The sequence below is a fragment of the Salmo salar genome, chromosome ssa07 (genome assembly GCF_905237065.1).
Source record: "Salmo salar chromosome ssa07, Ssal_v3.1, whole genome shotgun sequence".
Taxonomy (NCBI): Eukaryota; Metazoa; Chordata; class Actinopteri; order Salmoniformes; family Salmonidae; genus Salmo; species Salmo salar.
In genome coordinates, this window is record NC_059448.1 from 11,139,150 (window position 1) to 11,161,361 (window position 22,212).

General features: G+C 44.6%; 1 protein-coding gene across 7 annotated transcripts in view; it reads left to right on the forward strand.

Annotated features, from left to right (window-relative positions):
• LOC106608549 (TBC1 domain family member 14) overlaps positions 1–22,212 on the forward strand; it is a 70,018-nt gene that overhangs the window by 20,278 nt on the left and 27,528 nt on the right. For 6 of the 7 annotated variants that reach the window (XM_014206511.2, XM_045721492.1, XM_014206513.2 and 3 more), the window contains one exon: positions 3,592–3,715. In XM_014206511.2, coding sequence (XP_014061986.1) covers positions 3,592–3,715 — 124 coding nt within the window. Of the gene's footprint in view, positions 1–3,591; positions 3,716–15,074; positions 15,565–22,212 lie in introns of those variants that run through there. The other variant, XM_014206515.2, reaches the window with a different exon arrangement.

Sequence of the window (22,212 nt, forward strand, 5' to 3'; positions counted from 1 at the left end):
AGTCTTCAATATTCCCAGGTAAGAAGTTTTAGGTTGTAGTTATTATAGGAATTATAGGACTATTTCTCTCTATACCATTTGTATTTCATATACCTTTGACTATTGGATGTTCTTATAGGCACTTTAGTATTGCTAGTGTAACAGTATAGCTTCCGTCCCTTTCCTCGCCCCTACCTGGGCTCAAACCAGGAACACATCGACAACAGCCACCTTCGAAGCATCGTTACCCATCGCTCCACAAAAGCCTTGGCCCTTGCAGAGCAAGGGGAACAACTACTTCAAGGTCTCAGAGCGAGTTACGTCACCGATTTGAAAAGCTATTAGCACGCATCCCGCTAAATAGCTAGCCATTTCACATCGGTTACACCAGCCTAATCTCGGGAGTTGATAGGCTTGAAGTCATAAACAGCTCAATGCTTGAAGCACAGGGAAGAGCTGCTGGCAAACGCACGAAAGTGCTGTTTGAATGAATACTTACGAGCCTGCTGCTGCCTGCCACCGCTCAGTCAGACTGCTCCATCAAAAATGAAATCATAGACTTAATTATAACATAATAACACACAGAAATACGAGCCTTAGGTCATTAATATGGTCAAATCCGGAAACTATCATTTCGAAAACAAAACGTTTATTCTTTCAGTGAAATACGGAACCGTTCTGTATTTTATCTAACGGATGGCATCCATAAGTCTAAATATTGCTGTTACATTGTACAAACTTCAATGTTATGTCATAATTACGTAAAATTCTGGCAAATTAGTTCGCAATGAGCCAGGCGGCCCAAACTGTTGCATATACCCTGACTCTGCGTGCAAGAGAAGTGACACAATTTCCCTAGTTTAATATTGCCTGCTAACCTGGATATCTTTTAACTAAATATGCAGGTTTAAAAAAATATAACTCTGTATTGATTTTAAGAAAGGCATTGATGTTTATGGTTAGGTACAGTCGTGCAACGATTGTGCTTTTTTCGCAAATGCGCTTTTGTTAAGTCATCTCCCGTTTGGCGAAGTTGGTCTTCACACAGTTCGCAACGAGCCAGGCGGCCCAAACTGCTGCATATACCCTGACTCTGTTGCACAGAACGCAAGAGAAGTTACACAATTTCCCTAGTTAAAAGAAATTCATCTTAGCAGGCAATATTAACTAAATATGCAGGTTTAAAAATATATACTTGTGTATTGATTTTAAGAAAGGCGTTGATGTTTATGGTTAGGTACACATTGGTGCAACGACAGTGCTTTTTTCACGAATGTGCTTGTTAAATAACCGTTTGGCGAAGTAGGCTGTGATTCAATGCTAAATTAACAGGCACCGCATCGATTATATGCAACCCAGGACAAGCAAGATAAATTAGTAATATCATCAACCATGTGTAGTTAACTAGTGATTGTTAAGATTTGTTTTTTATAAGATGCGTTTAATGCTAGCTAGAACCTTACCTTGGCTCCTTGCTGCACTCGCATAACAGGTAGTCAGCCTGCCACGCAGTCTCCTCGCGCAGTGCAATGTATTCGGCCATAATCGGTGTCCATAAATGCCGATTACCGATTGTTGGCCATTCCGATTAATCAGTCGACCTCTACTACAAACTGTTGTGTCCAATGGAACACGTGAGAACATTTTCCTTTATTGAATAAGACTTAATTGCCAGACTTAATTTCTAGTAAATGATTAGCCAGACTTATAAATGAATGATATGTACCCATTGATTCTTGAAGGTTATACTTTGAGAAATGCCTCTCCATCTTAGATCATCAGTTGTACCCCTTCAGAACCCAAAATATAAGCTTGTTTTGCTACAATGTAGAAGCCTCAACATGGTTAAAACGATAATGTTGATACCATGGATAGTAGTCATTGCAACCTATCGCCCTGTCTATGAATTTGTTTGGCTACATTTCTCCAGCCCTATCCCTCAGCTGTTTACCTAACAGTGGGAGGTGCCTACTTCATTATTTCAGCTGTGGATTGCCTCTTTAATGCCAACCCCACAGATTATCTTCCTTACGCTGTACTCTAGCTTACCTACTTTAAGTGAAGACGTTATTTTAAATGGAGGTGTAGCCTAGTCCTCTGTTCCTGTCCTGCTCTGTTCCTGTCCTGCTCTGTCCTCTGTTCCTGCTCTGTTCCTGTCCTGCTCTGTTCCTGCTCTGTCCTCTGTTCCTGCTCTGTTCCTGTCCTGCTCTGTCCCTGTCCTGCTCTGTCCCTGTCCTGCTCTGTCCCTGTCCTGCTCTGTCCCTGTCCTGCTCTGTCCCTGTCCTGCTCTGTTCCTGTCCTGCTCTGTTCCTGTCCTGCTCTGTTCCTGTCCTGCTCTGTTCCTGTCCTGCTCTGTTCCTGTCCTGCTCTGTTCCTGTCCTGCTCTGTTCCTGTCCTGCTCTGTTCCTGTCCTGCTCTGTCCCTGTCCTGCTCTGTTCCTGTCCTGCTCTGTTCCTGTCCTGCTCTGTTCCTGTCCTGCTCTGTTCCTGTCCTGCTCTGTCCTCTGTTCCTGCTCTGTCCTCTGTTCCTGCTCTGTCCTCTGTTCCTGCTCTGTCCTCTGTTCCTGCTCTGTCCTCTGTTCCTGCTCTGTTCCGTTCCTGCTCTGTTCCTGTCCTGCTCTGTTCCTGTCCTGCTCTGTTCCTGTCCTGCTCTGTTCCTGTCCTGCTCTGTTCCTGTCCTGCTCTGTTCCTGTCCTGCTCTGTCCTCTGTTCCTGCTCTGTCCTCTGTTCCTGCTCTGTCCTCTGTTCCTGCTCTGTCCCTGTCCTGCTCTGTCCCTGTCCTGCTCTGTCCCTGTCCTGCTCTGTCCTCTGTTCCTGCTCTGTCCTCTGTTCCTGCTCTGTCCTCTGTTCCTGCTCTGTCCCTGTCCTGCTCTGTCCTCTGTTCCTGCTCTGTCTCTGTTCCTGCTCTGTCCCTGTCCTGCTCTGTCCCTGTCCTGCTCTGTCCCTGTCCTGCTCTGTCCTCTGTTCCTGCTCTGTTCCTGTCCTGCTCTGTTCCTGTCCTGCTCTGTTCCTGTCCTGCTCTGTCCTCTGTTCCTGCTCTGTTCCTGTCCTGCTCTGTCCTCTGTTCCTGCTCTGTCCCTGTCCTGCTCTGTCCTCTGTTCCTGCTCTGTCTCTGTTCCTGCTCTGTCCCTGTCCTGCTCTGTCCCTGTCCTGCTCTGTCCCTGTCCTGCTCTGTCCCTGTCCTGCTCTGTCTCTGTTCCTGCTCTGTCCCTGTCCTGCTCTGTTCCTGTCCTGCTCTGTCCCTGTCCTGCTCTGTCCCTGTCCTGCTCTGTCCTCTGTTCCTGCTCTGTCCCTGTCCTGTCCTGCTCTGTCTCTGTCCTGCTCTGTCCCTGTCCTGCTCTGTCCCTGTCCTGCTCTGTCCTGCTCCAGTCCTCATGTGGTTTAGCTGGGTCTTTAACAGTCCACTGGTTCGTTGTGTGGCTTTGTTTAAATCCATGAATTCCGCCTGTGTGCTTGTCTCACTCATACACCACCCACACACACACGCACCAGCCATTGTATTGTCGTTGTTCTTAGCCTCAGGGTTGACCTAGTAGTGGAGGGAGTGTGTGTGTTTGTGCGCAGCTTTGGCTCTGGGTTTTATGTCCTAATTTCTGTGTTCTTTCTCTCTCAGGAGTCTGTTTGCTAAGAAAGTGAAGGACACTGTGCCAGTGGAGCAGAAGGACACAGGCTGGAAGCTGTTTGGTAGGGTCCCCCCTAGAGATGGCTTGGTGAAGGACCCCCAGAAAATAGACAAGGTGTGTGTACACACACACACAGACAGACAGACAGACAGACAGACAAGAGACAGACAGACAGACAGACGAACAGACAGACAGACAGACAGACAGACAGACAGACAGACAGACAGACAGACAGACAGACAGACAGACAGACAGACAGACAGACAGACAGACAGACAGACAGACAGACAGACAGACAGACAGACAGACAGACAGACAGACAGACAGACAGACAGACAACACACCATGAAAAGGGCCTTTAGGATATAACACATTACACAGAGAGAGGCTCACATACCGCCATTGGTTGGAGTGGTAGTGCTTGCAGAAGGACTTTGTTGGATTTTATTCTTGCTGGACCACAATATACTGAATATTTTCTGCAGGGCACTTCCATTAAATGCGTCTAATTTTCCATATTGTGATATTGCAAATGAGAGAGCAAGCACACCATGAAATGAACAGTTACACTCTTCATTGTGTCCTACTTCACAACATTACCTCATTTGTTAATCCATGTTATCTGTAAGTTGCCCTTGATTCCCAATACAAGCCACTACCCTCAGTAATATGCATCACACTGACACTGTGGCTCAGCTGAGACAGCTGGGGGCAAAAGGTCAGCGTTGATTAGATTTGATTAGGATCTCTAATCTTCCAAGAGCTTTGGTATGTGTAACTTAATGGGGACCTGTGACCTGAGGGTCAAAATCAAATCATGACCTGGTCGCATTCACAGATTTGCAGATATTATCGCTGAGAAATTATTGTGTTTCTAGGTCCAACATTGCAGTAATACCTAACAATAAAAAATGAAATAGAAATAAATATCAGAACGAGCAATATATCCATCTATCCATCTATCCATCTATCCATCTATCCATCTATCCATCTATCCATCTATCCATCTATCCATCTATCCATCTATCCATCTATCCATCTATCCATCTATCCATCTATCCATCTATCCATCTATCCATCTATCCATCTATCCATCTATCCATCTATCCATCTATCCATCTATCCATCTATCCATCTATCCATCTATCCATCTATCCATCTATCCATCTATCCATCTATCCATCTATCCATCTATCCATCTATCCATCTATCCATCTATCCATCTATCCATCTATCCATCTATCCATCTATCCATCTATCCATCTATCCATCTATTCATCTATCCATCTATCCATCTATCCATCTATCCATCTATCCATCTATCCATCTATCCATCTATCCATCTATCCATCTATCCATCTATCCATCTATCCATCTATCCATCTATTCATCTATCCATCTATTCATCTATTCATCTATCCATCTATCCATCTATCCATCTATCCATCTATCCATCTATCCATCTATCCATCTATCCATCTATCCATCTATTCATCTATTCATCTATCCATCTATCCATCTATCCATCTATCCATCTATCCATCTATTCATCTATCCATCTATCCATCTATCCATCTATCCATCTATCCATCTATCCATCTATCCATCTATCCATCTATCCATCTATCCATCTATCCATCTATCCATCTATCCATCTATCCATCTATCCATCTATCCATCTATCCATCTATTCATCTATCCATCTATCCATCTATCCATCTATCCATCTATCCATCTATCCATCTATCCATCTATCCATCTATCCATCTATCCATCTATCCATCTATCCATCTATCCATCTATCCATCTATCCATCTATCCATCTATCCATCTATCCATCTATCCATCTATCCATCTATTCATCTATCCATCTATCCATCTATCCATCTATCCATCTATCCATCTATCCATCTATCCATCTATCCATCTATCCATCTATCCATCTATCCATCTATCCATCTATCCATCTATCCATCTATCCATCTATCCATCTATTCATCTATCCATCTATCCATCTATCCATCTATCCATCTATCCATCTATCCATCTATCCATCTATCCATCTATCCATCTATCCATCTATCCATCTATCCATCTATCCATCTATCCATCTATCCATCTATCCATCTATCCATCTATCCATCTATCCATCTATCCATCTATCCATCTATTCATCTATTCATCTAATCATCTATTAATCTAATCTACCATAACCAAGAGCTGGGCAGTTTAAACTAGCAACGGTCACAACAAACTACCGTTGACCCAACACTGTTAACAACAAGCATATTAATGTTATATTATTATAAAGTACAATCTAATGATTAGTTGAATGTGATTCATAATTGCATAGGCTAAACAAAACTAGGTTTAGACATTAGTTTATTATCACCCTCTTGAATTGACCAGTGTATCACTACATTCTAGAGCAGTGAGTGAACACCCTACATATAAAGTGGGTGAAACAGTATGTAAACATTATTATTAAAGTGACCAGTGTTCATTCACTCTATGTACATAGGGCAGCAGCCTCTAAGGTTCTGGGCAGGGTACTGGGTGGAGACCAGCTAGTGGTGACTGCTTAACAGTCTGGTGGCCTGGAGATAGAAGCTGTTTCTCAGTCCCAGCTTTTATGCACCTGTACTATTTCCGCCTTCCAGATGGTATCAGCGTGAGCAGACGGTGGCCTGGGCGGCTGAGGTCGATCTTCTTGGCTTTCTTGTGACACCGGGTGCTGTAGATGTCCTGGAGGGCAGGCAGTCTGCCCCCCGGTGACGCTTTGGGCTGGTCAGGGAGGAATTTTGTCTCTGTGTGCAGCTGGACTCGCATCCTGTTCCCCTGTCTCTCACTCACTCACTCACTCACTCACTCACTCACTCACTCACTCACTCACTCACTCACTCACTCACTCACTCACTCACTCACTCACTCACTCACTCACTCACTCACTCACACAAAGCGTTAGTGTACTAAAGTGATCTACACAGCTGTGGTTCAAAGGTCAAGCGGTAATGTTATCGAGCTAAATGCATGTGTTTTAGACCCATAAATATCATGAAGTCAATCAAGCGTCGGATTGCTTAGATAAAACACAGAAATATTTACTTTACTGAGAACGGCAGTATGAGGGTCTGCCCTGTGTCTGAAGACATCTTCCTCACGGTGTTGACATACCTGTGGCAGGCCTTTACATAGAATGGCAGTATGCGGGTCTGTTCTCAGGCTACTGTGAATGGTGTCTGGTGTATGGAAGAACAAATATCTGTACAATTCAGTGGAGGCTGCTGAGGGGAGAACAGCTCATAATAATGGCTGGAACAGAGCGAATGGAACAGCATGGAAACCATGTGTTTGATGTATTTGATACCATTCCACTGATTCCGCTCCAGTCATTACCACGAGCCCATCCTCCCCAATTAAGGTGCCACCGACTTCCTGTGGTACAATTACATAGGTACTCGCACTCAACCCATAAAAAGGAAAAAAACCAAGGAGGCTGAAATATAGCAAATTTAATCCAGGCTAGAAAGCCTAACAAAAGGCCTATACATTTTACATTTTAGTCATTTAGCAGACGCTCTTATCCAGAGCGACTTACACTAGTGAATGCATACATTTAATCTAATTTCATGCATTTTTTTGTCTTTTAATTTTTTTGTACTGGCCCCCCGTGGGAATCGAACCCACAACCCTGGTGTTGCACACACCATGCTGGCGTTGCAAACACCATGCTCTACCAACTGAGCCACAGGGAAGGCCTATACTTCCTCAGAGCCCTGACATTATGTCTGACTACAACTGGATGAGCAGTAGCTTCACTCTATATAGCTAGAAGGATTGAAATGTTGTCTTTTCTGGACCTCTTTATCAGTCGGAAGCTTAACTTTACCTGCTACTTCTAGGGTTGATCGTTAGCTTGGATTAGAAGCCCTTCAGGAACACCGCTTGACTATAGACAGTGGGGTCCGAGATGACCCAGGTCTGCCCTTGTACCCACTTACCTCTGTAGCTCAGTTGGTAGGGCATGGCACTTGCAACACCAGGATAATGGGTTCAATTCCCAGGACCACCAATTCTAAAATGTATGACTGTAAGTCGCTTTGGATAAAAGAGTCTGCTAAAGGGCCTATTTTTATTTGTTTCTTTATTTATATACAGTACCTTATAACAGTTTTAGGCAGGTGTGAAAAAATGCTATAACGTATAAATGCTTTCAAAAATAGACATGTTAATACCGTAATTTCCGGACTATAAGCCGCAACTTTTTTCCCACGCTTTGAACCTCGCGGCTTAAACAATGACACGGCTAATATATGGATTTTTCCCGCTTTAATTTTTTTTTCTTCCAAAAAAACACATTCTGTGACGTGCTCAGTTTTTTGCCGGAATGAAGCTTTCATTAGACCAATGAAATTGCCGGACGGGTTAAGGTCAAACAACTTTTTTGTTTACTGTTTAGATTAAATCGAGCGCTCTCAAACTTCCCATCATTCTGATTATGGTAGTCATTTTGTCACCCTCATCATGGCAAAGACACGGAGAAATGCATATGATGCAGCTTTCAAGTTGAAGGCGATTGATCTGGCTGTTGGAAAAGGAAATGGAGCTTCTGCACGGGAGCTTGGTCTTAATGAGTCGATGATAAGACGTTGGAAACAGCAGCGTGAGGAATTGACTCAGTGGAAAAAGACAACTAAAGCTTACTGCTAATTTTTTATTTTTTGTTACAAGCCGTGTTTCGTTAAAGCCTATTTATTTTTGTTACAAGCCGTGTTTCGTTAAAGCCTGTGTAAAGTTAATTTGTTTCATGTACCGGTAGGCACCTGCGGCTTATAGACATGTCAAATCAAATCAAATGTATTTATATAGCCCTTCTTACATCAGCTGATATCTCAAAGTTCTGTACAGAAACCCAGCTTAAAACCCCAAACAGCAAGCAATGCAGGTGTAGAAGCACGGTGGCTAGGAAAAACTCCCTAGAAAGGCCAAAACCTAGGAAGAAACCTAGAGAGGAACCAGGCTATGAGGGGTGGCCAGTCCTCTTCTGGCTGTGCCGGGTGGAGATTATAACAGCACATGGCCAAGATGTTCAAATGTTCATATATGACCAGCATGGTCAAATAATAATAATCATAGTAGTTGTCGAGGGTGCAACAAGTCAGTAACACAAGAGTAAGTGTCAGTTGGCTTTTTCATAGCCGATCTTTGAGAGTATCTCTACCGCTCCTGCTGTCTCTAGAGAGTTGAAAACAGCAGGTCTGGGACAGGTAGCACGTCCGGTGAACAGGTCAGGGTTCCAGCAGGTCTGGGACAGCAAGTCTGGGACAGGTAGCACGTCCGGTGAACAGGTCAGGGTTCCAGCATGTCTGGGACAGCAAGTCTGGGACAGGTAGCACGTCCGGTGAACAGGTCAGGGTTCCATAGGCAGAACAGTTGAAACTGGAGCAGCAGCACGGCCAGGTGGACTGGGGACAGCAAGGAGTCATCATGCCAGGTAGTCCTGAGGCATGGTCCTAGGGCTCAGGTCCTCTGAGAGAGAGAAAGAAAGAAAGAGAGAATTAGAGAGCATATTTAAATTCACACAGGACACCGGATAAGACAAGAGAAATACTCCAGATGTAACAGACTGACCCTAGCCCCCCGACACATAAACTACTGCAGCATAAATACTGGAGGCTGAGACAGGACGGTTCAGGAGACACTGTGGCCCCATCCGATGAAACCCCCGGACAGGGCCAAACGGGCAGGATATAACCCCACCCACTTTGCCAAAGCACAGCCCCCACACCACCATGTGTGGTGCACCATGTGCGGCTTATTTATGTTCAAAATAATATATATTTTTTAAATTCAGTGGGTGCGGCTTATATTCAAGTGTGCTCAATAGTCCGGAAATTACGGTAGATCATTTTTTATCAATTAACAAAATGCAAAGTGAGTGAACAGAAGAAAAATCTAAATCAAATCCATATTTGGTGTGACAACCCTTTGCCTTCAAAACAGCATAAATTCTTCTGGGTACACTTGACAAAGTCAGGGATTTTGTAGGCATATAGTCAGGTGTATGATTAAACAACTATACCAAATAGTTGCTAATGAGCATCAATTCAATATGTAGATTGTGTTTTAATCATTACCTGAAACAGAAACAGCTGTGTAGGAGGAGTAAAACTGGGTGAGGAACAGCCAAACTCAGCTATCAAGGTGAGGTTGCTGAAGACCGTTTACTGTCAAAAGTCATACACCATGGCAAGACTGAGCACAGCAACAAGACACAAGGTTGTTATACTGCATCAAGGTCTCTCCCAGGCAGAAATTTCAAGGCAGAAAGGAGTTTCCAGATGTGCTGTCCAAGCTCTTTTGAAGAAGCACAGAGAAACGGACAACATTGAGGACCGTAGACGCAGTGGCTAAGGAAACTTATTGCAGCAGATGAAAGACCATCATGCTTACTTCTCTTCACAACCGGAATATGTCCAACAGTGCCATCAGCTCAGAATTGTCAGAAAACAGTGGGCCCCTGGTACACCCATCTACTGTCCGGAGAAGTCTGGTCAGAAGAAGACTTGCGGCCAAAAGGCCATACCTCCGACGTGGAAACAAGGCCAAGCGACTCAACTATGCATGAAAACACAGGAGCTGGGGTGCAGAAAAATGGCAGCAGGTGCTCTGGACTGATGAGTCAAATATTTGGCTGTAGCAGAAGGCAGTTTGTTCGCCGAAGGGCTGGGGAGCGATACACGAATGAGTGTCTGCAGGCACCAGTGAAGCATGGTGGATGTTCCTTGCAAGTTTGGGGCTGCATTTCTGCAAATCGAGTTGGGTATTTGGTCAGAATTAATGGTCTCCTCAATGCTGAGAAGTACAGGCAGATACTTATCCATCATGCAACACCATCAGGGAGGCATCTGATTAGCCCCAAATTTATTCTGCAGCATGACAACGACCCCAAACATTTAGTGAAAGTCATTAAGAACTACAGCGTAAAGAAGAACAAGGAGTCCTGGAAGTGATGGTATATAGCCCCCCGCAGAGCCCTGATCTCAAAATCATCAAGTCTGTCTGGGATTACATGAAGAGAAAGAAGCACCTGAGGCTGCCTAAATCCACAGAAGAACTGTGGTTAGTTCTCCAAGATGTTTGGGCCATCCTACCTGCCGAGTTCCTTCAACCTGTGCAAGTGTACCTAGAAGAATTGATGCTGTTTTGAAGGCAAAAGGTGGTCACACCAAATATGGATTTGATGTAGATTTTTCTTCTGTTCACACACTTTGCATTTTGTTAATTGATAAATATAATCTATTAACAAGCATTCTTACTTTACAGCATTTTTTCACACCTGCATAAAACGTTTGTACTGTACATACATACAGTTGAAGTCGGAAGTTTACATACACTTAGGTTGGAGTCATTAAAACTCGTTTTTCACCCACTCCACAAATTTCTCGTTAACAAACTGGTTTTGGCAAGTCGGTTAGGACATCTACTTTGTGCATGACACAAGTAATTTTTCCAACAATTGTTTAGAAAGATTATTTCACTTTATAATTCACTGTATCACAATTCCAGTGGGTCAGAAGTTTACATGCACTAAGTTGATGTCATGGCTGTAGAAGCTTCTGATAGGCTAATTGACATAATTTGTGTGACAGTCAGGAAGTTAAAGCTCATTCACAAATGGGTCTTCCAAATGGACAATGACCTCAAGCATACTTCCAAAGTTGTGGAAAAATGGCTTACGGACAACAAAGTCAAGGTATTGGAGTGGCCATCACAAAGCCCTGACCTCAATCCCATAGAACATTTGTAGGCAGAACTGAAAATGTGTGTGCGAGCAAGGAGGCTTACAAACCCGACTCAGTTACACCAGCTCTGTCAGTAGGAATGTGCCAAAATTCACCCACCTTATTGTGGGAACCTTGTGGAAGGCTACCTGAAACGTTTGACCCAAGTTAAACAATTTAAAGGCAATGCTACCAAATACTAATTGAGTGTATGTAAACTTCTGACCCACTGGGAATGTGAAAGAAATAAAAGCTGAAATAAATCATTCTCTCTGCTATTATTCTGACATTTCACATTCTTAAAATAAAGTGCTGATCCTAACTGACCTAAGACAGGGAATTTTTACTTGGATTAGAAATTGTCAGGAATTGTGAAAAACTTAGTTTAAATGTATTTGGCTAAGGTGTATGTAAACTTCTGACTTCAACTGTACATACTCACAGTACCAGTCAAAAGTTTGGACACCTACTCATTCAAGGATTTCTCTTTTACTATTTTCTACATTGTCGAATAATAGTGAAGAGATCAAAACATTGAATCATGTAGTTATCAAAAAAGTGTATTATATTTGAGATTCTTTAAAGTAGTCACCCTTTGCCTTGACAGCTTTGCACACTCTTGGCATTCTGTCAACCAGCTTTATGAGGGAGTCACCTGGAATGCATTTCAATTAACAAATGCAGTTGCAAAAACCATCAAGCACTATGATGAAACTGGCTCTCATGAGGACTGCCACAGGAAAGGAAGACCCAGAGTTACCTTTGCTGCAGAGGATAAGTTCATTAGTTACCAGCCTTAGATTGCAGGCCAAATAAATGCTTCACAGAGTTCAAGTAACAGACACATCTCAACATCAACTGTTCTGGTGAGACTGCGTGAAATCAGGCCTTTATGGTTGAATTGCTTCGAAGAAACCACTACTAAATTACACCAATAATAAGAAGAGACTTGCTTGGGCCAAGAAACACGAGTAATCTGTCTTTTGGTCTGATGAGTCCAAATTTGAGATTTTTGTTTCCAACCGCCGTGTCTTTGTGAGACACAGATTAGGTAAATGGATGATCTCCACATGTGTAGTTCCCACTGTGAAGCATGGAAGAGGTGGTGTGGGGGTGCTTTGCTGGTGACACTTTTCGTACATTTATTTAGAATTCAAGTCACACTTAAATATCACAGCATTCTGCAGTGATACGCCATCCCATCTGGTTTGCGCTTAGTCCCACTATCATTTTGTTTTTCATCAGGACAATGACCCAAAACACACCTCTAGGCTGTGTAAGGACTATTTGACCAAGGAGAGTGATGGAGTGCTGCATCAGATGACCTGGCCTCCACAATCACCTGACCTCAACCCAATTGAGATGGTTTGGGATGGGTTGGACCGCAGAGTGCAGGAAAAGTAGCCAACAAGTGCTTAGCATATCAAAAAGCATTCCAGGTGAAGCTGGTTGAGAGAATGCCAAGAGTGTGCAAAGCTGTCATCAAGGCAAATGGTGGTTACTTAATTTACAGAAGAATCTCAAAATATATTTAGGTTTGTTTAACACTTTTTTTTGGTTACTACATGATTCTATGTGTTATTTCATAGTATTGATGTGTTCAGGATTATTCTACAATGTAGAAAATCGTTTAAAATAAAGAAATACCATTATGAGTTTGTGTCCAAACTTTTGACTGGTACTGTGTGTATATAACCTGCCTATATAACCATCATACATGTGCCGTCGTTGTATCCGACTACAGTGATAGTGTGAACCATGACGTGAAAGCATTACATAGGGTCCTCCGATTTAAAGAGTCCAACATGTCACGTGTAGGCCTTTCTCTACCATTTTATCCTTTCAGTGTGGACAGTGTCGTTTTCCTAACCCAGATGAGCTCTCTAGGGCTACAACACCTAGCCCTTTGGTGTAGCGTAATGCATTTTCACCTCCGGTGGTAACCCTATCCCAGGTGTAGCGTAATGCATTTTCACCTCCGGTGGTAACCCTATCCCAGGTGTAGCGTGATGCATTTTCACCTCCGGTGGTAACCCTCTCCCAGGTGTAGCGTAATGCATTTTCACCTCCGGTGGTAACCCTCTCCCAGGTGTAGCGTAATGCATTTTCACCTCCGGTGGTAACCCTATCCCAGGTGTAGCGTAATGCATTTTCACCTCCGGTGGTAACCCTATCCCAGGTGTAGCGTAATGCATTTTCACCTCCGGTGGTAACCCTATCCCAGGTGTAGCGTGATGCATTTTCACCTCCGGTGGTAACCCTCTCCCAGGTGTAGCGTAATGCATTTTCACCTCCGGTGGTAACCCTCTCCCAGGTGTAGCGTAATGCATTTTCACCTCCGGTGGTAACCCTCTCCCAGGTGTAGCGTAATGCATTTTCACCTCCGGTGGTAACCCTATCCCAGGTGTAGCGTAATGCATTTTCACCTCCGGTGGTAACCCTATCCCAGGTGTAGCGTAATGCATTTTCACCTCCGGTGGTAACCCTATCCCAGGTGTAGCGTAATGCATTTTCACCTCCGGTGGTAACCCTATCCCAGGTGTAGCGTAATGCATTTTCACCTCCGGTGGTAACCCTCTCCCAGGTGTAGCGTAATGCATTTTCACCTCCGGTGGTAACCCTCTCCCAGGTGTAGCGTAATGCATTTTCACCTCCGGTGGTAACCCTATCCCATGTGTAGCGTAATGCATTTTCACCTCCGGTGGTAACCCTATCCCAGGTGTAGCGTAATGCATTTTCACCTCCGGTGGTAACCCTATCCCAGGTGTAGCGTAATGCATTTTCACCTCCGGTGGTAACCCTATCCCAGGTGTAGCGTAATGCATTTTCACCTCCGGTGGTAACCCTATCCCAGGTGTAGCGTAATGCATTTTCACCTCCGGTGGTAACCCTATCCCAGGTGTAGCGTAATGCATTTTCACCTCCGGTGGTAACCCTATCCCAGGTGTAGCGTAATGCATTTTCACCTCCGGTGGTAACCCTATCCCAGGTGTAGCGTAATGCATTTTCACCTCCGGTGGTAACCCTCTCCCAGGTGTAGCGTAATGCATTTTCACCTCCGGTGGTAACCCTATCCCAGGTGTAGCGTAATGCATTTTCACCTCCGGTGGTAACCCTATCCCAGGTGTAGCGTAATGCATTTTCACCTCCGGTGGTAACCCTCTCCCAGGTGTAGCGTAATGCATTTTCACCTCCGGTGGTAACCCTATCCCAGGTGCCGGGGCTCGGATGGCAAGGCTCGATTTTCAGCATCTGTCTGGACACTATTGTCTCGCCATGGCAACCGCTGGCTGATGGCAGGGGGTGGGGCCAATGTCCTGTGGGCAATGAGTCTGTGTTTTCTGGTTTCTTAGTCTACTGCTGTTTTTCTCCTGCTTTATTTCACCATAACACTATGAGGCCCTTTTCTTTCGTCAATAACTTTTAGCCCTTTGAGAATGCTCGGCCGTAATTCAATTGTCGAGCTACATTTTTCACATTTTCTGCCCCCCCCTCCACCATTGCCTGCAGGAAATGTAGTTATTTCATAGCCCCCCTTGTCCCACCGGTACTTACCCGTCAATCACCTGGAAGTCAACCAATCCCTGTTTCCCCGTTAGCTTGGGCCCTCCCCCTCTGAGGCTAAACAGAGTTGCTGAACACGGAAGAGCAAAGACTCACTGACGTCACCGTCTTCAAGACCAAGCAGGCTATAATTCAGAGAGACGGGGAAGGAAATGTAGGGAGAGAATAAAAAGCTGACCCCAAGGCATCGCTGTCAGAGAGTGCCGAGAAGATGGATTATTATAGCGGAGAGGAGTGGATGAGAAATGGATGCTGTATTCATCACTCTGGGTTTGATTAGAGTGGCTGGCTCCTTTTTCAGCGCAGCGACTAATAGAGCAAGGCGCTGCGGATGCGCTCACACACACACTGATCCTCTGGGTTCTTCACTGATTCAGGGCCTCAGTGTAGCGTCTGCATGCTGAGAGGGGGAGAGAGAGTGACAGAGGGAGAGAAGGCGGTATCATGCATCACCTCCAGCTGGGGGTGTGTCCTATCGACAGGCCTGCTGTCACCCTGACCACCTCGTCCTCTGTGTGGGCTGTAGCTGGGCCAACGGGAGCAGCCATGACGGTTTGTGGAGTTTAAACCCTCTCGGTTGGTCTGGGTGTCTGTACGGAAACTGTTGCCTTCATGGTGAGTGAGCTTGTGTGCGTTTTGTCTGTGTGTGTGTTTGTCAGCTCGACGCGATGAAGATGAGGGTGCGAGCACAGCAGTCTACAGTCTCTCCTCTCTCGTTCTCTCTCTCCCCCCGTCTGACAGAAGGAAAAATTAGGGAGTAGAAAGAGAAGGAATGATGGGGAGAGAGGGAGGTAGAGGACAGGAGAGCTTAGCCTTTACACGTCATCCTCTTTCAGCTCATCTCTCTGAGGTGAAGTGTGAGTGTGTGAAATGTTTATTTTGAAAGGTATTTTGCCAGCTTCTGATGACCGGTGTACTTGTATTAGATTTGTCCAGCAGTGTATCTGTTGTAATACAACCTGTCTATGAAACAACAGACTCCTGTTCTCCCTGTAGAAGTGTTGTTTTGCGGTAGACTCATGCTTTCTAGTAATGGGGGGGAATGAATACAGTTAAATATTGGGATATTATTTTTGACAATGTATCGTTTTGACAATATTTTAATATTATTTTTGCCCTAGTTGGCTGTACCTGAACAAACTCCAGTATTCTTCCTTCATAGCTTGTTCTCCTCTTCTTTTTAAATAGGAAGACAATTTTGTTTTCAGCACTTTTATTTCCATGACTGATGCAGACATGGTGAGCAATATGTTTGGAACATCGAATCATCACAATAAAATCACAGTATCGAATTGCAGTACATATAGGATCATGAGAATCGCAATGCGTAATGTATCGACACCTAAGTATCATGACAATATCGTATCGTGAGGTCCCTGGCAGTTCCCAGCCCTAATGTTTTCCCTGTGGAAGTGTCTGGTGTTTGTCCTCTATCTCTCTCTCTCTCTCTCTCACACACACACCCACCCCCTCTGGGTCTCTCTAACCTCTCATTGCGGGAGAGAAGGAACGAGATGTGGAGTGCTCCATCCCGACCCAGTGCGGTAAATGGACTTTCCAAACATTTCCTGGATGTGCACTAGACTAGTGGATGTTCAACTCAGTTAAAAGTAGTGGATTGGAAGGAGCTATGCTCTGCAGTGGTATTGTCCCCCTGCTAGTGGTCTTCACCTGGTTCATAGAAGAACATGTTGTCAGTCTGCCCTGTCTAGCAGTAGACTATTACAATACAACTTTATCAACCTCTTTTAGTGTCAGTAAGGCATTGCTTCTACAGGTAACCCCTAGACTATACCCTGTACTGTCACTTCGCTTATTGCTAAGCATGTTTGTCCTGTCCAACGCCATCAGAACGCTGTGCCAACGGAGGCAGACAGACAGGCCCAAAGAGAACCGCTTACATCACCAGGAAATGAGAGTAAGTTAATGAAACACTGGCCTTGTCGTAACTATGCATGTTCCCCTCGAGACAGGTAACCCTGGGATACCGTTGCCACTGGAGTCGCTAAAAGCACTAAAGCCCATCTCCCTATTTGATTACATGACCAGCCTCGACGCCGAACAAACACAAAGTCAATGTTATGACATCCTAGCGGTAGCAGTGAAAGGCTAATTCACACAGAGCAGAGGCTGTTGGTTCCATGTGATTGTGGTCGCTGAAATAGGATTCCGACGTCGGGGTGAGGGGATTGGTGTGACGCCAACCGTCTGTTTGGTAAATGTGTTTACTACGGTACTAATCCAAGGCCGTGCGATAAACTGCTCTCTCAGCCTGTGACTAGTGAGGAAGGGGAAGCGCTTTGTACTGCCCTACAAAGCAAAAAGGCACCAACTGCTCATTTGGTCGAAAATGAGTTGTCATTTTTGCGACATTAAATACATGCTTAATCATGTGGACAAGTATCCTGCCTCTATTGTGTTTTGGAGAAAATGGGCGTCATGTTAGCAGTAACTGCATGAAGTTACTGTGAAACCAAGGTAAATAAAAGCCATTTTTCTCAGTTCCACGCTAAGAGCAGTTACTGTCTTCTTGCTTGGTAGGACAGAATAGGGGAACCCGTTTTGCTTGGTGGGGCAGAATAGGGGAACACGTTTTGCTTGGTGGGGCAGAATGGGTGAACCCGTTTTGCTTGGTGGGGCAGAATGGGTGAACCCGTTTTGCTTGGTGGGGCAGAATGGGGGAACCCGTTTTGCTTGGTGGGGCAGAATGGGGAACCCGTTTTGCTTGGTGGGGCAGAATGGGGGAACCCGTTTTGCTTGGTGGGGCAGAATGGGGGAACCCGTTTTGCTTGGTGGGGCAGAATGGGGGAACCCGTTTTGCTTGGTGGGGCAGAATGGGAGAACCCGTTTTGCTTGGTGGGGCAGAATGGGGGAACCCGTTTTGCTTGGTGGGGCAGAATGGGTGAACCCGTTTTGCTTGGTGGGGCAGAATGGGTGAACCCGTTTTGCTTGGTGGGGCAGAATGGGTGAACCCGTTTTGCTTGGTGGGGCAGAATGGGTGAACCCGTTTTGCTTGGTGGGGCAGAATGGGTGAACCCGTTTTGCTTGGTGGGGCAGAATGGGTGAACCCGTTTTGCTTGGTGGGGCAGAATATCCCTTACCATTTATGTAACACACACTCATTTTCCTCTTCCCTCTCTTCTTTTCTCTCTCACGTGCAGACAGCCTGCGTTCCTTTCACCTTGCTAGAGGCACCTGCAATGTCGCTGCAGAGGTGCCAGATTTTTACTCCCCTCCTCCCCCCCCATCCCCTGGCTAGCTGGAAAGGCTTCCACCCTGGTTGCTCACCCCCATTCACTACAGTCCTTATAACATTGTACTGTCTTTCACAACGAGCCCATATCTGCTGTCACCAGTCACCTTTAGTTCACCTATATGCTGACAGGACTCAAGCATGGACTCAGCCAGAGCAGTTTGATATATGGTTATATCCGACTCTGGTTTAAGTTAAACTGTTGTTCCATAGTTGTAATGGAGTATCTGTAAAAGCATCATTTCAGCACGGGAAAGTACTGCGTGTGTAGCAAGGAAACAGGCCCTGAAAGAATCTGAATGGTATGCCAACTCTGGCTTAGTAATCTCTAAGTACTGTCTGCTGAATCTGGGTTTCTGCAGTGGGGTGATAATGCTTTACATAAGGCTACATAAAGTACTGAGCAAAAGGGATGGGATGGGATGGGGGGGTGGAGTGAGGGAGAAATGGTGAGAAAGTGAGCATGGAAAGAGTGAGAGTAGTGGCTCTGATCCTGCAGTGTGGGGGCTCCCGAGTGGCGCAGCGGTCTAAGGCCTCTCAGTGCTAGAGGCGTCACTACAGACACCCAGGTTCGATTCCAGGCTGTATCACAACCGGCCGTGATTGGTAGTCCCATCGGGCAGCGCACAGCGTCATCCAGGTTTGGCCGGTGTAGGTCATCGTTGTAAATAAGAATTTGTTCTTAACTGACTTGCCTAGTTAAAGGTTAAATAAAAAAATTGTAAGTAAGAATTTGTTCTTAACTGACTTTAAAAAAATAAAAAATAATAATTGTAAAAAAGTCTCTCTTGCTCCAATCAGTGACTCACCACTTTGTAGTAACAGCTCTGTGTCTTTCAGCCCTGTGCTCTGAGCAGCAGCCCTGCCTAGCCCGGCCTGTCTGCAGCCACAGGCTTGTCTCTCTGAATCACCAGCTCACATGTCTCCATCATACATCACATGGAGTCAGGGTTTCCATCACTCAATAGTGTCTCTGACCTCTTCCTCCTCCACCAATCCACTCACTTTTGTTATCCATCGCTCTCTGTCTCGCTCTCTTTCTCGCTCTCTGTCTCGCTCTCTTTCTCGCTCTCTTTCTCGCTCTCTCTCTGTCTCTCTTTCTCGCTCTCTCTCTGTCTCTCTGTCTCTCTCTCCTCTAACCTCTCTCCTCTACCTCATAGGAGACAGCACTCAGAGAATCTCACCTCCTAATTTCCCCAGTGCAGTGCCAGGGGGAACCACCGCAGTAGGTTGAGCCTCACGCCTGGCTTCCTCCTTTTAAGATGACCTCACTGTACATATTGCCCAGTAGGGCCTTTTACAACGACACTACGCCGACCTTGGAAACTGTTACTACAAACACGTATTTATACTCATAGAATAGTAGCTGGCCTGAGCGTGACCTTTTCAGACAACATAAATAGACATGATCAATAACTGTCAGTTTTGTCCTAGTTTGGTTGAGTGTAAAACCGTCAGAGTGGAGAAAACCCATGTAAAACTACTTAGAATGAATATTCCCATCTCAGAGTCATGCACTGCTCATAATAACAATATGGTGATATCACATGTTATGGTCATATGGCCCAGCCCCATCTCTCACCAGCCAGTGTACTGACACCTCATCACACACTGATCACTCTGCCCCTACATCTTACACTACAGGCCCATCTCTCACCAGCCAGTGTACTGACACCTCATCACACACTGATCACTCTGCCCCTACATCTTACAGTACAGGCCCATCTCTCACCAGCCAGTGTACTGACACCTCATCACACACTGATCACTCTGCCCCTACATCTTACAGTACAGGCCCATCTCTCTGTTGCCTCAGGCTGTGGCCTCTTTGTGCCACACACACACACACACACAACCCTGTGAGTGAGTCAACTCTCTGTCATTGTTTAACTGCTCCCGTGGCCGGAGGTCTAACGGCCATGGCGTCACGCGCCCCACTCTGTGACACACAGAGGGACACACTCATTAGATAGGGGACACTAAGGTCCAGGGGCTGTACTGTGTGTGTGCGTGTGTGTGTGTGTGTGTGTGTGTGTGTGTGTGTGTGTGTGTGTGTGTGTGTGTGTGTGTGTGTGTGTGTGTGTGTGTGTGTGTGTGTGTGTGTGTGTGTGTGTGTGTGTGTGTGTGTGTGTGTGTGTGTGTGTGTGTGTGTGTGTGTGTGTGTGTGAAAAAGAGTGGACCAAGGGATAAAATAAGTCTTTAGGGGAAATGAAATGTCAGACCCCTTTGCTTTTCTCTCTGAGCTGAGTCTGATCCAGATTGAGGTTTAATAAGATGCTCCCAGTTTTTAGTTTTTTAAATGTAGTTTTACCAGACCATGGATCTGCCAACACATCCTCGTTTTTTAAATGTAGTTTTACCAGACCATGGATCTGCCAACACATCCCAGTTTTTAGTTTTTTAAATGTAGTTTTACCAGACCATGGATCTGCCAACACATCCTAGTTTTTAGTTTTTTAAATGTAGTTTTACCAGACCATGGATCTGCCAACACATCCCAGTTTTTAGTTTTTTAAATGTAGTTTTACCAGACCATGGATCTGCCAACACATCCCAGTTTTTAGTTTTTTAAATGTAGTTTTACCAGACCATGGATCTGCCAACACATCTCAGTTTTTAGTTTTTTAAATGTAGTTTTACCAGACCATGGATCTGCCAACACATCCCAGTTTTTAGTTTTTTAAATGTAGTTTTACCAGACCATGGATCTGCCAACACATCCTAGTTTTTTAAATGTAGTTTTACCAGACCATGGATCTGCCAACACATCCCAGTTTTTAGTTTTTTAAATGTAGTTTTACCAGACCATGGATCTGCCAACACATCCCAGTTTTTAGTTTTTTAAATGTAGTTTTACCAGACCATGGATCTGCCAACACATCCCAGTTTTTAGTTTTTTAAATGTAGTTTTACCAGACCATGGATCTGCCAACACATCCCAGTTTTTAGTTTTTTAAATGTAGTTTTACCAGACCATGGATCTGCCAACACATCTCAGTTTTTAGTTTTTTAAATGTAGTTTTACCAGACCATGGATCTGCCAACACATCCCAGTTTTTAGTTTTTTAAATGTAGTTTTACCAGACCATGGATCTGCCAACACATCCTAGTTTTTTAAATGTAGTTTTACCAGACCATGGATCTGCCAACACATCCCAGTTTTTAGTTTTTTAAATGTAGTTTTACCAGACCATGGATCTGCCAACACATCCCAGTTTTTAGTTTTTTAAATGTAGTTTTACCAGACCATGGATCTGCCAACACATCTCAGTTTTTAGTTTTTTAAATGTAGTTTTACCAGACCATGGATCTGCCAACACATCTCAGTTTTTAGTTTTTTAAATGTAGTTTTACCAGACCATGGATCTGCCAACACATCGCAGTTTTTAGTTTTTTAAATGTAGTTTTACCAGACCATGGATCTGCCAACACATCCTAGTTTTTTAAATGTAGTTTTACCAGACCATGGATCTGCCAACACATCCCAGTTTTTAGTTTTTTAAATGTAGTTTTACCAGACCATGGATCTGCCAACACATCCCAGTTTTTAGTTTTTTAAATGTAGTTTTACCAGACCATGGATCTGCCAACACATCCCAGTTTTTAGTTTTTTAAATGTAGTTTTACCAGACCATGGATCTGCCAACACATCCTCGTTTTTTAAATGTAGTTTTACCAGACCATGGATCTGCCAACACATCTCAGTTTTTAGTTTTTTAAATGTAGTTTTACCAGACCATGGATCTGCCAACACATCCCAGTTTTTAGTTTTTTAAATGTAGTTTTACCAGACCATGGATCTGCCAACACATCCCAGTTTTTAGTTTTTTAAATGTAGTTTTACCAGACCATGGATCTGCCAACACATCCCAGTTTTTAGTTTTTTAAATGTAGTTTTACCAGACCATGGATCTGCCAACACATCCTAGTTTTTAGTTTTTTAAATGTAGTTTTACCAGACCATGGATCCCATTGAGGATTCAGTTCATCATGTCTAACTACGGAGCCGT